Raw genomic sequence first — 17313 nt, forward strand, 5'->3', positions numbered from 1 at the left:
AACTTGAGGATATACTTAGCTTCAAAATTGCTAAACTATATTCCCATGAGACACAAATTTATCAATTACACTGCAGTGTTTGTGTTCAACTCTTTGTGTCTTTATCTTACATTTTCAAGCAAAATATTGTTTTCCAAAGTTACTTAAGCCAGCTCAATTTCCCCCCACTCCCTTCAGTGAGATTATGCCATACATTTGTAAAAACCAATTCAATTTTTACAAAACTTTTACAAAAAATTTCAATTTTTACAATCTGCATTATATTGTGGGCCCCCCAACAGCCTGGTGAATTTTTAAAATTTGCATAGAATAAAGTCATTCTTTATTCATACGGGCTATTTTTTTGTGTGTTTTGACAAATGCATACAGTCAAGTATCAATCACCTTATAGAAACATTATCCTAAAAATTTCCTTGTACAGCTCCTTTGTTCCTGCTTCCAAACCTCTCAACCACTGATCTGTTTTCTGCCTCTACAGTTTTGCTTTTTTCAGAAAAGTCATTTAAGTAGAACCATACAATGTGTAGATTTTTAGGTATAGCTTCTTTCACTTATCAAAATGTCTTTAATATTTGTCCATGTTGTTGCATAAACCTATATCCTTCACTCATTTTTACCGGTGAGTGTGGATAAATTCATTGTGTGGATATAGGACAGCTTGTTTATCCATTCACCTGTTGAAAGACTTATATATTTCTAAGTTTTCACAATTATGAATAAAGCTGCTATAAACAGTAATGTATAAGTTTTTTTTTTCTCTTGTGAACACAAACTTTACACTTGGATAAATACCTAATAGTGGAATGACTGGGTTGTATAATAAGTGTATGTTTATGAGAAACTGATGAACAATTTTCCAGAGTGAAGGTTATGGCTTGCAATCCCCTCAGCAATGATGAGCATTATTATTCTGTGTTTTCTCCAGCGTTTGGAGGTCCACACTCATTCTAGGGTGGAAACTCCCCCTCCCCACCCCACTCCAGCTTCTTCATTCCTTTTGGCCTCTGTCTGGATTACCAAACAATCTGTATTCTTTCTTTGCAGCCTGCTGGTATTAGCAAAGGTAATGATTTTAGGCTACATCATGTTTCCACTGTGCACTAAAGGACTCTTCCATTTTTAGCCTCCTAACAATTCTGTAAGGTAGTTTCAGCAAACATTCTTAAGTTGATATGAGAAGTAACAGAAACTTGCTGAGAAGAATTACTTTCTGGCTTTCTCGAAACTCTGCTTTTGAGAGGCCCTTAGCTCCCTACTCATTTCATCTCCTTAGCCTAACCAAATGAAACCACTGAAATACAGGGTCATCAAGGGTGAATCTGGCAGCAGCGACCACTTATGTGGCTTGCCGGCTGGGTGGCTGGGCCTTAGTTTGTCAGGAAAGAGCCGTGGGTCAGGCCGCTGCTCAGCCCCTGGTCCTTGCCTCGGCAGCTCACACATTCTCATAGTCATGAGAGTCCTCACTTGACGTCTCTTCTGCACGTTTCCACGGCCCGTTCTCACTGTGGGCAGATGACTGACAGGCCACATAATCCTTTAAAGCCAGGAAGCTCCCTGACTGCATGGCAGGTGGGATGTGGGTCTCTGGACCATCTGTCCTGCCCTCTACATGGTCTGTGTTTGAGGATGTCACTTCCTCCTCCTGCTGCTTGTTGCTACTGGGACCTGGTGGTACATTTTCATAATCCCTGCGGCACTGAAACATTCCCCGGAGCTGCTTCCCTTGGGGGGTCCCGAGATCCAACTCTGCCACGTTGACATAGTCATTTGAGGTCTGAGAAGACCCTTCCCCATCGCTGAGTGGATCACTGTTCTCAGTTCCTGGAGACCCCAAACTGGTGCAGTCACTGGCATTCCCACAACCCTCATCTATTTCTTCAGACAGTGCCAGCTCCTTGGTACTTGGGAGGATGAAGAGGTTCCCAGGAGGGTTACTGGTAGAAGCCAAAGTCTCAGCAATCTCCTTTGCTGTGGGGATATTGACATAATCTCTTGACTCCTCTGAAGAAGTGCTCGGATAACCTCTTGAAGCTCTGACATTGACATAGTGAGCTGAGGGAGCAACGTTTCCACACAGCTGGGGCCGCATGGCATTGTCATAGATGCCCACTGCATACCCCATGGCCTGAGTATGGGCTCCGTGCATGTGGAAGGCATCGCCTGCTTGGGAGGGCTGTAAGGAAGAAGAGAAAGCGCGTGACAGGGTAGGAGTAGAGATAAGGACAAACCCTTTCTTCTTCCCCACCCAGTACTATTATACCTAATGGTTCCTTCACTCAGAGAAAAGCTCTGAATCAGGGGTCTCAAATCACAAGGCTTCTGACGCTAGGCTGGGATGAGTGAAGTAGGCTGGGTTTAAGAAAAGCAGCAGTGTAAATGTGACAATAAATTGTAACTGGTTTTTGGCCACACTGTGGGGGTTCAGTGGGGGAAGTATTATGAACTAGAGAGAGCTTGCCACCCCAGAACATATTGCTAGGCCCAGCATAGTGGCTAAAGGTAGAGGCTTAGGTTCAGACTGAGGGTGCAAGTCCTAACCTTACCACTCTGTGCTGAGTTTACACAAATTACCTAATCTCACTGTGCCTTAGCTTCCTAACTTATAAAATGGGGATAATCATAATAATATCAATACTATGAGGTTTTTGTGAAGAAAAAAATGAATTATTGCCTGTAAATTGTTTAGCTCGTGGCACACTACGTAGGAAACACTACGAAATGCTTGCTGTTGTTAGCATGGGCGCAGCTGACACACAGATCAGCTATGGTCATTGAGGAATGCTGGTCTGATTTCCAGAACGTCTTATTTTCAAAAAAGGCTGGATATCTGGACTTCAGTGTGAAATCTCTTAGGTTTTTAAATGTTGGCAACTGGTTCAAACCTTCAAACAGTATAGAGTACAATCCAAACATGTTTGTAGGTTTAAGTCAGCTTGAGATCTAAACTCTAGGTGCAAAATCCCCGCAGGGCTCAGCTGAATCCGAGAACTAGCTTAAGCAGTGGATTTCCTCCACTCTTCCTTTTATAGCCACGTGGACTTGCTGCCCTAGGAAGTCTTAGAAGCGGGACCAGAGCCTAAGAATGGGACATGCGAGACGAGAAGGAAGCAAATGTGGCGACTTGGAGGCGGCCACGTGGTCATCAAACCTGTGCCCCTGGGTAAGGAAAGGCTGGGTAACGAGCCAATCAGCAGCCCTGGGTAAAGAAAGACTGCCGGGTAACGAGCCAATCAGCAGCAGCGGCACCATGGCCTACTCACCCAGGGACGCCGTAAAACCGAAGAAACAAATTCTTTGAACAAGGTAATGAGGACTTATCTATGGAAACGAGCGCCCTGATCTTCATAGCAGTCCCTCTGCCCCACACTACTGTGCGTCTCCTCCTTTGGAGCTGCCTTCGGAGCCAGACGCAAATGTATCCCCAACATGCTCAACACTTTTTACACCAGTCGCAGTGCTGAGTGACTTATGAGTATTTCGGCTCTGGAGGAAGATTGAAACAATTTGACATAGGCTTGGAAGTAATTCCCAAAACAGAACCTTAAGGGTGCTTTGAGCACCAACAGCCCTGTTGGAAAATTTATGTACCCTCCCAAGATAATTACGGTACAGGAGACAACACTTATTTAGGAAAACACATTATCATGTCTTTGTTAAGGCAATACATTTCAGTTCCAACAAGTGTCCTTGAATACATGTGCCTTGGTGCCTTTCTTAAAATCTCAAGCACTTGCTCCCCTCTTTCTAAATTTTTTGCCTTGGGTGGTAGGGCAGTTCTGAGGCTAGTCTTCCCATTTATTAATAGGGCCTGGGGTGCCAAAGGACATGCCCTTTATAGTGAAACAAGAAGCAAAACCTAGAACTCTTGCACTTCAGCTCTTCTGCCAGAGACATGTCATTTCTCCCAAAGGGACTGTCGTTTCGCTTGACTCTTACCACATGCTCTGAGGGAGGGCTGTCAGAATTCCTGGAGAGGAGGCTTTCGGTGCTGACAATACGGATGCTCCTTGAGGGATGTCTTCCTGAAAGGACAGAGAGCAAACCCTGAGCTTAGTCAGCCAGTCCTCCAAGTGCTTCAGCCTGTTCAGTCCTCACATTCTGGGTGAAGTGGATCTGTGTGATCTCTGGTATTTGGGGGTCAGCATTCTGTGGGGAGAGGGTCAGGGCTACAAGGATGATGAGCTGGGAGACTTGGAACACTCCTCAGCTAGCTGAGGACAAACGGACACGAGCACAGGAATCGAGGAATCTGGCTGGGAGGAGGCTTCTCTGGTGAGCCCTCCCTGACGTGAGGCTGCTGGCCATGTTCTCCTCCTGTGTGTCTTTCCCAACCTTAGACATACCCAGCTAACTGCATCAAGGAAACCAAAACTGTAATCTGTGTAGTCAAATTATCATGCTGTACTCTATAAACTCATACAGTGACATATGTCAATCATTTCTCAATGAAGTTGGAGAAAACCCCAAACCAGATCCTTGACCCCCATGACTCCCTGCTCCCTCTTCAAGCCCCCAGACCCCACTGGAAGTGAACCTTGCCGTCTGTCTGTCCTGCCTTCTTGCCTGCTCCCTGAAGAGCAGGTCGGTAGCATGCTTAGAAGAAGACGCTTTTGTAGGTGAGACGTATATTCTGGAGGCAGAAGTTCTGTAGGCCTGGATTCCATGGATTAGAAAGAAAAACCTACCCGGCTCTTCTTGTCTTCGGGGCAAGAGGTCATAAATATTTTTGGCTCGTTGTCTGGGTCGAGGCAGAGTCAACAAGGGCATGATGGTAACTCGGAGGTAGGGAACTTGCCCTGCAAGACAATGAGAGACACAGAGGTCGTGGCTGGGCTTAGTTGCACAGAATGTGGGGACCCTTGGGGAAGAGACGGCGCCTGAAAATATTCCCCACCCTCACCATACATTAGGAAAAATGTGTTTCCAGACTTGACCAATGCCTCTGAGCTAGAAGAACAGGGGACTAAGGAGACAGAAGCAGGAAGAAGAAATGGGCACAGGGTACCAGGGCATGGCTTTCAGAGTGAGGCTCCACTCAGCACGGAGCCTTTCAGAGCCATGGCTTGTGATCCTGACGGAGACAAGGACCTGTGTGTTAGGTGAGGACAGAGGACTCCTCGGTGCAGCGGTTTATCTCTGGAGGGCAATGTATGTGTCTGTGCTCAGTCATGTCTGACTCCATGTGACCCCATGGACTGTTGCCTGCCAGGCCCCTGTCCATGGGATTTTTCCAGACAAGAATACTGGAGTGGGTTGCCATTGCCTCCTCTAGGGGATCTTCCCAACCCAGGGATCGAATCTACGTCTCCTGCATCTCCTGCATTGGCAGGCAGATTCTTTATCACTGTGCCATCTGAGAACTGGGCTTTAAATTCCTGACTAGACAATTGATCATAGTGTGTCTCAACTTTGGACAAACAAGGGACTCACGCTTCTTCCGTTTACTGCAGTTCCACAGGACGCAGAAAACTGCAACAACCAGGAGGATGGCAAGGAGAGCCGCAAACCCAGAAAAGATGCTGCTGCTGTGGTCTTCAGCTCTGTGAGGAAAACCAAGGGCCATGATCCAGCCATGGAGCGGGGAGGGGGGAAGACGCTTCCTCCAAGAGGTAGGACTCAAGGATTTGAGGTGGGAGCCGAGTGAAGGAACTCTGAGCGGGATGGGCTGGGTGGTGGAAGAGAGGGTTATCTCCTTATGGAGAGAGGGAAGGAGGATGTGGGAGAAGAGAGCTATCCCTTCTGAATGTTCACTGGATGCCAGTAGTTTGCATTAAAGCTTATTTAATCTGTACAACAATCCCATCTCTCTTTGTGACCAAGGAATCTGAGATTCAGACTCAGTAAGGTAGAGTAACATATGGAAGATCACATAGGTAGGAAGGAGCATGATGGAATGTGAATCTAGGTCTGATTGGCCCCAAAGACTATTCTTTCTATGGTTTCACACTGTCTCCCAAACTTGTCAAGTCCATTTGCTCCTGCTTAACCTGTTCCCTGCCCCTCAGCTTTCTGTCTTGCTTAGAAAAGATTATCCAGTTGCAATTACGGAGCAGCTCTGGGACGAGAGTCCAGGTTGCTTGCATTTTAATAATCTCGGTGGCATCAACTCGTGGAGCTGGTCTTCAAGCAACACTCTGCTATTCTGTGGAGTTTGACCAATGCAAATGCACTGAGTAAGTTCCAGGCTACTTGTAATTCCTGGGCAGGGCCAGAGCGACTGCTCTGCTTTGGCTATAGGAAGCAGCCAGTTGAGGTTACACAATGCATCATTAGTGAAACTGCCCCTCCAAATACTAGAATCCAGGTCATCCATTAGGGAAGGTTTTTGTCCTTATGAGTTCTAGACTTGTTCACCCCATTTCATACTGGACCTTCCCATGTGGTAACCTAATAGACATCTCAAACCAAAAATGTTTAAAACAGAACTCCTGTTCTCCCCCCACTCCCCATAAACCTGTTCCTCTGGTGTTTCTCGTCATCTAATCGCTCGGCCAAAAACCTTGGAGTCATCTGTGAATGTTTTCTTTTTCACACCCTGCTGCTAGTTAACCAGCAGTTGCTATCTGCTCAACCTGCACATCTACCCCAAAGCATCACCTCTTGCTCCTGCATTGCCACTACCTTGGTCTGAGCCACTGTGAGTTCCACACGGACCTTTGCAAGAACCTCTCTAATGATCTCCTTGCTTTCACTCTTGGCCCCAACATACTATCTTCACACAGGGGCCAGAGCGATCCTCTAAACAGTTAAATCAGATCACATGCCGCCTCTGCTTGCAACCCTCCATGAGTTCTCATCACACTTGGGATAGCATCCATAGTCCCTAACCGGCGAGAATGTCACAGCCTCTTCTCTTCTGCCTTTGCCTGCCTCTGACCTCCTTTCCTACTGTTTTCCCTCTGACCTTGGTGACCAGGACTCCATGCTGTTTCCAACAAAGCACAGTCTTGTCTCAGTCCCGCTGCTCCCTCTCCCTCAGTTCAGTTCCCTCATTTCATTTAGGGCTCTTCTGAAACGTCACGTGCTCAGATAGGTCCTCCCCGGTCACACCCTCCTCAGTGCTCTTGGGCAGCCCCCTCACTTAGCACTTAGCACTAAGCACTTAGCACTTAGCACCCCGTAGCACTTAGGACTGACTGATGTTACACTAGCCATGCTTTTGTTCACCTGTCTGTATCTGATTCTTCCACTTAACTGTAACCTCCAGGAGGTGGTCCTTGCCTGTCCTGTTCACCTTGTGCCTGCAACAGTGCCTGGTGGATATGTTAAATTAATGAATGAATGAATTAACAAATGAATGGATATAGAAATAGTATTGGAGGAGTGCTGCAGGATTTTGATACTTTATGAATTCATTCCCCATCAATGACCTTATCCACTAGCAGGGGACATGTATTTGTTTGTCATGGTAATGACATTTACCTCCCCAAACTACAGTGATTTTAAATTTATTGCTGTTGAGCTGTGCTTTTATCATCACACTGAAATCAATACCTCTCAGTGTCAAAGTTTCAACTATTGATGGACTTTTTGTTAATATAATATGGAAGGTTTTAGCTGTGAGATTTATATCTATGATTAATTCTGTGAGATTTTATGATCTAAGGACGTATCTTCATCGTCTCTATGATTCCATTTTTATTCACGGCAAGTGTTTAGGACCTAAAGCACACCTGCGCAAAGTGTGGGCCGTTTGTCTCCATCGGAGCAGAAACTGGTTTTTGTTTCTGTTTCTCTGAGGAGTGATCAGTGGGATTTGAAAAAGGAAAGCTCAAGGACCGCCATGAGGGCCTCTGAGCATGAGAAACCTAACCATGCCAGGAAGCCAGCTCTAAGGAAGTGGTGTGTTATCATATTTCCTCTCTTCCCAACAACTCCTTTCTCTTCTCAATACCTATTCCTTTCCTCCCGGCAGTTCTGAGCAAACCTCTCTGAGCCCAGAGCTTAGTGGTCTTAGGAGACGAGAGCCTGGTGAGGGGTGGCAAGGCTGCTGGGGTAGAAGCCTCCCAGGATAGACCAGGACCCTCTTTCTAAATCAGGGGAGGGGAGCGCTCACCGCCCCTGCACTCACTTGTCCAGGCTGCTGAGGGTTCCCTGTAGAGTGCTGGGCCCTGAGGTCCTCCCTGTGGTCTCCGAGTGCGCTGACGTGGTGACATCCATTATTCCGCGACCCTCTTGGGCTTCAGCTTCTCCTCCTAGGCCTTCTCTTAATTGTCATCAGCTTGCCAACCGGTCTGCCACTTTTCCTGTCTCTTCCTAAACTGCCGACTTTCAAGAGAAAAGGCAGAATTGGTTTGTGTTTTGCATATAATCCCGTGTAGTATAAGCATTCTTTTTTAGTAGATAAGAATGACAGAAATCCTCCTGGTCTCCATTTTCTGAACATTCCCTAACATACAGCATTTTATTCTCAAATTTTCATCTTCTTAAATTTTTATTTATCAAAATCCATCACAAAAAGTCTATTGGTTTTTATTTCTTCCTTTCTAAAGCTTCCAGTCTGTCTTTCTAGAACTTTCTCTCCCCCAACCAACTCTACCTTGTGTCTGTCCCTGAAATGTCAGGCTGACTTGACCCAAAATACAAAACAACAAGCTTTGCTCTACCTGGATGTGGCTGCGATGCTGACTGCGGGAGGGGAGAGCTCTTCTGGGTGCGGAGCTCCTCAGCTCGGCTCAGGGGGACGCCAGACGCTCTGCCTTGTGGCGGGGACGTGCGGGATGCCGAGGGGGAGACGGCCAAGAGGGCAGAGACAGGCTCCTTGAGAAGCTCATCTTCCCCCAACCCCCAAAGCAGAGAGAAGAGAGAAAACACTTTGCCAGAATGGAAACAGATAGTCAGCTACAGGAAGCAATACCACCAACGTGCTAATGAAGCCTGGGGCCCAGGAAATGCCGCTCAGCTCTCAATATGATAGAAGCAAGGGCGCCTGCACCCTGTTCCCTGGGCTGGCTGGTGTGCTGTGGTCTGTGGGGAGCATGATTCAAGAGGGGTCAAGGTCATGGGGATTTGTGATTGCTCGCCCTGTGTTTCTGTGATACTGAGAGTTTTATCAGCCTCCAGATTGACATTGTTTGTTTCAGCAGGTCTGAGGAGCACTGGAAGGTGCTTTTTAGAAACAAACAGAGGTTCTGGTGCTTGCGGCTGATTCGTGGATGAAGGGTGATCCATTGCTGTAGCACTTGTGCTGGGATTGGAAGCAAGAGGACTTCCCAGACCTGGTGCCAAGAGCAGATGGCGTGGGAACGGGGAATCTGGAAGACGGCAGGTGGGAGAGCAGACAGAACCAAACCTCAGAACCCTGACAGCTACTTAAAAAATTTTTTCAAGAACTTCCCCATGCCTGCTACCATCTTGAGGTCTTATCTCATGTGATCTTATCATCTACACAGCTTGTTGCGTCAGCCAGCCGAGTCTTCCATCCTCTCTTATTTTCTCCTGCCTCCATGCTTGAGGGAAAATGCCTCCTCACATGAGGCTCCCAGGCCTCAGACTGAGCTCTGTTTCCGGCCCTGGCTGCACCCCTTCCCTCCCCATGGTAGACCAATTAAACCAACCACTTAAAACACAAAACAGATATCTGAAGTTATTAGTCATGATAGTAGAAGAAAACTATTCACTCCTGGTGACAGGATATGTGTTTCAAAACTGATTGCTCTAATGTTATCTTTAACCACTTTATCAGTGCAAAGAAATAGAGGAAAACAATAGAATGGAAAAGACTAGAGATCTCTTCAAGAAAATTAGAGATACCAAGGGAACATTCATGCAAAGATGAGAACAATAAAGTAGAAATGGTATGGACCTAACAGAAGCAGAAGATATTAAGAAAAGGTGGCAAGAATACACAGAACTATACAAAAAAACAGCTTAATGGACCCAGATAACCATGATGGTGTGATCATTTACCTGGAGCCACATCCTGGAATGTGAAGTCATCACTATGAACAAAGTACTGGAGGTGATGGTATTCCAGTTGAGCTATTTCAAATCCTAAAAGAGAATGCTATGAAAGTACTATACTCAATATGCCAGCAAATTTGGAAAACTCAGCAGTGGCCACGGGACTGGAAAAGGTCAGTTTTCATTCCAATCCCAAACAAAGGCAATCCCAAAGAATGCTCAAACTACTGCACAATTGCACTCATCTCACATGCTAGTAAAGTACCCAAAATTCTCCAAGCCAGGCTTCAACAATACATGAACTGTGAACTTCCAGATGCTCAAGCTGGTTTTAGAAAAGGCAGAGGAACTAGAGATCAAATTGCCAACATCTGCTGGATCATAGAAAAAGCAAGAGAATTCCAGAAAAACATCTACTTGTGCTTTATTGACTACAACAAAGCCTTTGACTGTGTGGATCACAACAAACTGTGGAAAATTCTTAGATAGGAATACCAGATCACCTTACCTGCCTCCTGAGAAATCTGTATGCAGGTCAAGAAGCAACAATTAGAACCTGACATGGAACAATGGACTGGTTCCAGATTGGGAAAGGAGTACATCAATACTGTATATTGTCACCCTGCTTATTTAACTTATATGCAGAGTACATCATGAGGAATGCTGGGCTGGATGAAGCACAAGCTGGAATCAAGATTGCCAGGAGAAATATCAATAAGCTCAGATATACCACCTTTATGGCAGAAAGTGAAGAAGAACTAAAGAGGCTCTTGATGAAAGTGAAAGAGGAAAGTGAAAAAGTTGGCTTAATACTCAACATTGAATAAAACTAAGACCATGGCATGTGGTCCCATATATTCATGGCAAATAGATGGGGAAACAGTGAGAGACTTTATTTTCTTGGGCTCCAAACTCACTGTGGACAAGTGACTGCAGCCATGAAATTAAAAAGACTCTTGCTCCCTGGAAGAGAAGCTATGATCAACCTAGACAGCATATTAAAAAGCAGAATTACTCTGCCGACAAAGGTCCGTATAGTCAAAGCTATGTTTTTCCAGTAGTCATGTGTAGATTTGAGAGTTGGACTATAAAGAAAGCTGAGCACCGAAGAATTGATGCTTTTGAACTGTGGTGTTGGAGAAGACTCTTGAGAGACCCTTGGATTGCAAGGAGATCCAACCAGTCCATCCTAAAGGAAATCAGTCCTAGGTGTTCATTGGAAGGACTGATGCTAAAGCTGAAACTCCAATACTTTGGCCACCTGATGTGAAGAACTGACTCACTGGAAAAGACCCTGATGCTGGAAAGATTGAAGGCAGGAGAAGGGGATGACAGAGGATGAGATGGTTGGATGGCATCACTGACTCGATGGACATGAGTTTGAGCAAGCTCCAGGAGTTGGTGATGGACAGGGAAGCCTGGAGTGCTGCAGTCCATGGGGTCGCAAAGAGTTGGACACGACTGAGTGACTGAATTGACTGAACTGAATGACTTGAAGGGTTGAATGTGACATATGATTCTAAAGATTCTAAGATTGGTTTTCAATGGACAGAACTTAAGCATCCAAGCAACCAAAGCCTTTTGAGGTGGAGGGGCAATATGCTTAAACATCCTCTTTGGAAAAACAGAATCACTGGGTTAAGAGTATCAGATCTTAAATTACTACCTGGGTGATCTTGAGCAAGTCCTCTAATCTCTTTGGGTGTGTCCTTGGATGTAAAATGACAATCATAATGATATTTAGGTAATGCTTTTGTGAGAATTAATTGGTTGAACAATGAAAAATGCCTAACTTAGGACTTGGCATATGCAACAGTTCATTAAGCGGGGCTGCTATTACAGTATCATCTCCTGATGCATGAAGCTCATTTCTTTACACTTAATGGACAGCCAGCCCCCTTAGGCCTTTCTTTCTTCCTCTCTGGATGCTTAGCCTGTCTACCTTTTGTGCGTTTCTTTCTTCTTTAAGCACATGTCTCTGGGATGTCTCCCACCACAGAGTACCAGTTTGCACAAAAACCAGATGTGGTCCCAGCCCTCCTGCTGTGGTCAGCTCCAGGCGGCCACCCCCTTGCCTTCCAAGCCGACGCAGCTCACTGTCCTTCCATACTCTGGGCCTTTGCACTAGTTCCTTCATTTTAACAGAGTGTCGTTTTCTTTCGTAGAATTTCAGTAAAATCACATTTACGAGTTTATTTCTGGGTGTGCGGCTTGAGGTATTTGGTCATTTTCTTTTTTTGGACCCATTGTTTGAAGTGTCATTTTTATAAAACAAAATTGTTATTTTAAAAAATTTGTCATAAGCATCACCACTCCTGTAAAGCCCTTTGCACCTGGAACTGGATTCTTGCTCTTCTGTATCTTCATGGCCCTGTGTGCAATAGCACCTCCCAATTGTTGGGATGAGTTGTTTAAATGTTTGTTACCCCACGTAGACTTTGAACCTTCTCAGGCAGACTGTGTTTTAATTTATTACATCTCTGGCATTTGGCACAGTGCAACTCTTTAAAGAGTTAACTGGGTCCTCTGAGTTCTCTTGGTGCTTACTGCTGTTGTGAATTTATGACCTAAGTGTGTAACAGGATGAGATATTGAGAAAGAAATGAACATCCTAGTCTTTGGTCCTGCTGTGCACGCATGGGCCGAGGGACAAAGTCATCTCAGCACTGCCCTTGCTGCTCCTTCCAGGAAGGGCAACCCAGGGCCTGTGTTGGGTCTCCTCTGCCCTAGGAAGGGGTTATCAGTGGCTCTTGTATTTCTGGGCTCCCCCAACATGCCAAAATGGCCCTGTGTGAAAGACAGCTGCAGCCAGGCTTTGTTTTTGAAGGTCTAGGAGCTGAGACAATGGAGCAGGATGACAGCTGGTGGACAGCTCCATCCCTCCTTGCGCATTTGCTCATGGAGAGGCCTTCTCAGGCCCAGGCACGTCTGAAGCAGAACAAAGGCAGCAAATACCCTCCTTTTAAGTTAACACTGTGAGAGAGTAGGGTTCAGACAGGACAGAGAAATTTGGAAAGTACGTAAATATTTCTTTCACTTCTCTGCTCCATGCTCTCATTCAACGTCAGGTCCTTGGGAAGAGTTGAGGGGAATCTGGAAGCAAGAAGTGTGACCGGGTAGGGAGACAGCTTCTGTCTGCTAGGCTGAGGCCCAGGGAGGACGCCGGCCGCCGCTGCCGAGCAGGCCTTTCCTGGGCCTCGGTCTGAGAGCAGGCTCCCCTGGTGCCCGGTCGTCTGAGTTCTCCGTCCGGCAGCCTCCCCTCGAGCGCCGGCAGCTGCGGAGCGGCGGGCAGACGCCGGGAGGCGCCGCCGGCCTCCCCTCCCCCGGCCCCGGGCGGCGGGCGGCCGGGGAGCGGCTTCCGGCCCCGGGCCGACACGGGCGAGAGGAGGACGGGGCGTCGCGACAGGAACCGGGAAGAGCGCAGAGCGCGCCAGGGGAGGCGCCAGCGCAGCCTGCGATCACACGGAGCAAGCGAGGCAGACGTCAGGACGGTTCTCTGTCCCCTTCTCCTGGGAGTGAATAAAGAATGAACAAGGGCCTCCTGAACAAGCTGGGGTGGCAGACAGTTTAATTTTGTTTTGAACAAGCATTTTCTTTTTGTGTGTCGTAGGACAATAGCAAGACAGGGAGGGTTGACTTTACCTGTATCCCTTAGTATTGGGCTAGGCCCATGTGAGGCCTGTGTGTTGCACTATTGTTCCTTCCATTTTCCCTGGTCTGCAGCCACGTAACAGCCAAAGTTATCTCCTTAAACTGTAAGATAGATCATCGGACTCCTCAGCTAAAACCCTCTCATGAATTCCTGTCTCAAGAAAGCCAAACTTATACTGGCTTACGGGTTCCCATCCCTCCATCTCTGAACTTAATTCCTTCACTTTCCCACTTAGTCGCTCAGTGCCAATTCCTGGCGTCTTTGCATGTCCTCAAAGCAAGAGTGCCTGCCTCAGGTCCTTCGCACTTGCTTTGCCTGAAATCTCTTTCTTCTACATATTTACTAGCTCAGTCTTTTACTCCTTAACTTCTCTTTACAGTCTTCTTCTTCAGAGATGCCTTCCTTGATCACTCACTCTACAAAAGACCAATCCGCATGGCTTGTGCTCCCTGTTTTTCTCACACCACGTTACTGTTTTCCTTGGTCCTTGTAACCATTCGACATGCTCTGTATTTGTTTGTCTCTCTCCACAAGACTAAATTAAAAGTGTCAGAGTCTTTGTTTGATATTGTATCCCAAACGCATACATTGGTGCCTGGCATAATAAATACTTGGTGAATGAAGGAGTGGGCCAATATCCAAGGGGAGGAGATGAAACTATTAAAAAAGGACTAGCAGACGCCTCTCACAGATCTTGGCCAGTGCTAGCTATTTTGGTACTAGAGTCAACTTGATTTAGAAAAGAAATTGATTTCTTGTACTTTAAGGGCTGGGGAACAATTTGTCTTTGTTGCAGGTATAAATGGCTGAGCCCCAGGAGAAGCCTGCAGGTACCAGTATGCAGTAGTGCTCAATGCACACACAGTGCTGCATTCTAGAGGCGATAAAGCAATGGAGAAATGCCATCTAGATGTTCTCTTACAGTTATTAATAGCAATTTTAGATATCAGAGCAAGCATGTGTGTCAGAGTTGGAGAGACTCTTAGGTCACAGCAAATTAGCAGGGTTGGTGATTGTTTTTTTTAAGAAAAAATTATTTATTTAGCTGTGCCAGGTCTTCACTGTGACATGGGAATTCTTAGTTGCAGAATGTGGGATCTAGTTCCCTGATCAGGGATCAAAACTGGCTGCCTGCATTGGGAAGTTCAGAGCCTTGGCCACTGGACTACCAGGGATGTCCCAGGGTTGGATTATAACACAGGCCTTCGAATTCCTGGCTAGCTCTTTCTGCCAAAACTCAGATGAGCCCTCTTGCTTCTCTAATTTCATGCCATTCCACTGGATTAGGTCTCTGGATTCCCAAACTACTGCTCTTTCCCAACAAATGCCAACACAGAACAGCCAGATAACAATCTCAGCAGAAGGATCTATAATCACAAAATTTTACTTTATATTATTTATGTTACATTAATAACTATAGTAGGAGACAATAAAGAAAGGATCCCAGTTAGGCTGGCTTGTGCATTTATTCACACAGCTTGTGACAGTGTCACCCACATTTGGATCATTTCAGCACTGATGATTTTGTTCACTAGAACCTCAGCATTTCAGAGCTGGGGGCTTTTAGAGATGGCTAGTTCATAAGGCTTTTAAGTCATTTTTTTAAAGCTACAGCTGACCAAGAAGTCAAATACTTGTATATATTAAAAAAGTGCTCCTTTTGTTGAATACCTGTGGGCTCTGAATCATCACTAAGGAATCCCTTTCAGTCTTTAAAATGTAGCTTGAAAATCATTGATGTAGTTCCACTTTTTCCTTGTAGAAATGGAAAATCAAGCCAGTCAAGAAGCAGAGTTTATATCAGGATTTTACTCCATCTAATTACTCTGTTTAAGCTTCTCCACCATAGGGTGAGCAGAAAAACATTCAAACTCCTTTTCTCTCCTACCTGATCAGCAGCAGTTTCAGTTCAAGGGTTTAATGGGAAAGACGGCAAATATTTAACTCCAATGAAGAGTCTGGGTAACTGCGACTGAAGGCAATCAGTAGTTTCCAGCCCTTCTCTCCCCAGCTTCACATCCTCTTTTCAGTTTTCATATATATTTGCTTTATTTTAAAATTTTATTATTATTATTTTTTGGCCATGTTGTGCAGCTTGCAAGATCTTAGTTCCCTGACCAGGGATTAAACCTGTGCCATTGACAGTGAAAGCAGAGTCCTAACCACTGGACTTCCAGTGAAAGTTGCTCAGTCGTGTCTGACTTTTTGTGACTCCCATGGACTGTAGCCTACCAGGCTCCTGTTCATGGGATTCTCCAGGCAAGAATATTGGAGTGGGTTGCCATTTCCTTCTCCAGGGGGACTTCCAAGGAGTCCCCTATATTTGCTTTAAATCAGGCCAAGATATGAAGATCTGGAGTTAAAACAAGAAACCTAACCTAATCAGTCGTGCTGTTTAGAGGATGGTCTCCATGGCCATTAGTCCAGGGGACATCAGAGAAACCATGTGGTGCCCAGGCCTGAACCCAGGGGCTGCAGCCAGCTCTGAGTGTGACGGCACTGGCCACTCAGCTCAAGTACTGCATCTTCTGAGAACTGGGAGGCATGCTTTGAAATAGATTTCAGAGAAGGTATACGATTGGTTCCATCAGGATACAGGCAGGCCCAGAACCCAGAGCGAAGGCACCCCACTCCAGTACTCTTGCTTGGAGAATCCCATGGACAGAGGAGCCTGGTAGGCTGCAGTCCATGGCGTTGCTAAGTCGGACACTGAGCGACTTCACTTTCACTTTTCGCTTTCATGCACTGGAGAAGGAAATGGCAACCCACTCCAGTGTTCTTGCCTGGAGACTCCCAGAGACGGAGGAGCCTGGTGGGCTGCCGTCTATGGGGTCACACAGAGTCAGACATGACTGAAGTGACTTAGCAGCAGCAGAACCCAGAAGTCACTGCCTAAAAGGCTAAAAGGCAAGGCTAAAAGTATGCTGGTCTATGAATCTAGTTGACTATTAGTCCTCATAGCTCAGGTTCATTTGGGGGAAAACTGGATGTTAATGATGTTACACAGATAGTAACAGGTGCACGTTTTATTTATAACAGGTTTCAAAATCTGCTGGTAAAGGACATACCATTTTTATCCTGCTTGCAGTGGCATGGAGGCAATGCCCTAATAGACCCAGGTCAAGGGTTGGTAACCAGCTTACTGGTACCTAGTGAATCATCCTTGGATTACCCCAGAGTAAGTTAGGCAGTTGTCTGGCTGTGTGTATACACTTGGGCGGGCTGGGGTGGTGGGGTGGGGCTGGGGGCGGGGTCAGTCAGTCCTGGTGGAGAGTTTCAAACAAACCCAGTGGCCACAGGGAGAGGACACTGTAGTTGAGAAAGGGGAGACTCACAAACCATTATTAAAGATGGAGGGCAAAGAAACTGCTTTTTTTCCCCCCCACCAGGAAGTGGGGGTAGGAAAGGATGGAAGAAAAGAACATTTTTTCCCATGTGGTAACTCAAGCCTAAGGAGCTGGCTGGCTATATACCCATTAAACCGATGTCTCAGGAAACACTGGTCTCTGCCAGAAAGCTGCTCTGAAGCGCTGCTTCATGCCTCAGCACACCCTGGGGTTGGGAGGTGAGGCTCCTTGAGATCCTGTTTGATGTGGCAGAGGCACAGATCTGGGGCCCAACAAAGACAAGGTGAGAGTGAGGGGGAAACACCGGGCCAAACTTTAGAAAGGACTAGAGTTGTGTGCGTGTGTGTATTTTGCATCCCGTTTAAGTAAGGATATTTGGGATGGAAGCTACAAAGGAAAGAAAAAGACTTT

The 17313-nt window shown here is 46.2% G+C and overlaps 1 protein-coding gene across 2 annotated transcripts; it reads right to left on the reverse strand.

Annotated features, from left to right (window-relative positions):
• Window positions 1–78: 78 nt before the first annotated feature.
• Window positions 79–9202, reverse strand: LAX1 (lymphocyte transmembrane adaptor 1). 2 transcript variants are annotated; one of them, XM_020897704.2, is made up of 6 exons: window positions 8607–9202; window positions 8072–8268; window positions 5431–5540; window positions 4686–4796; window positions 3937–4022; window positions 79–2173 (listed from the first exon to the last, which is right to left on the reverse strand). In XM_020897704.2, the coding sequence occupies exons 2-6, from the start codon at window positions 8158–8160 to the stop codon at window positions 1433–1435; spliced, it is 1137 nt and encodes a 378-aa protein (XP_020753363.2). In that variant the 5' UTR covers window positions 8161–8268; window positions 8607–9202; the 3' UTR covers window positions 79–1432. The 2 variants fall into 2 exon arrangements, with proteins under 2 accessions (XP_020753363.2, XP_020753364.2); XM_020897705.2 differs by lacking the exon at window positions 5431–5540.
• Window positions 9203–17313: the final 8111 nt, after the last annotated feature.

Source organism: Odocoileus virginianus, chromosome 11 (genome assembly GCF_023699985.2).
Source record: "Odocoileus virginianus isolate 20LAN1187 ecotype Illinois chromosome 11, Ovbor_1.2, whole genome shotgun sequence".
Taxonomy (NCBI): domain Eukaryota; kingdom Metazoa; phylum Chordata; class Mammalia; order Artiodactyla; family Cervidae; genus Odocoileus; species Odocoileus virginianus.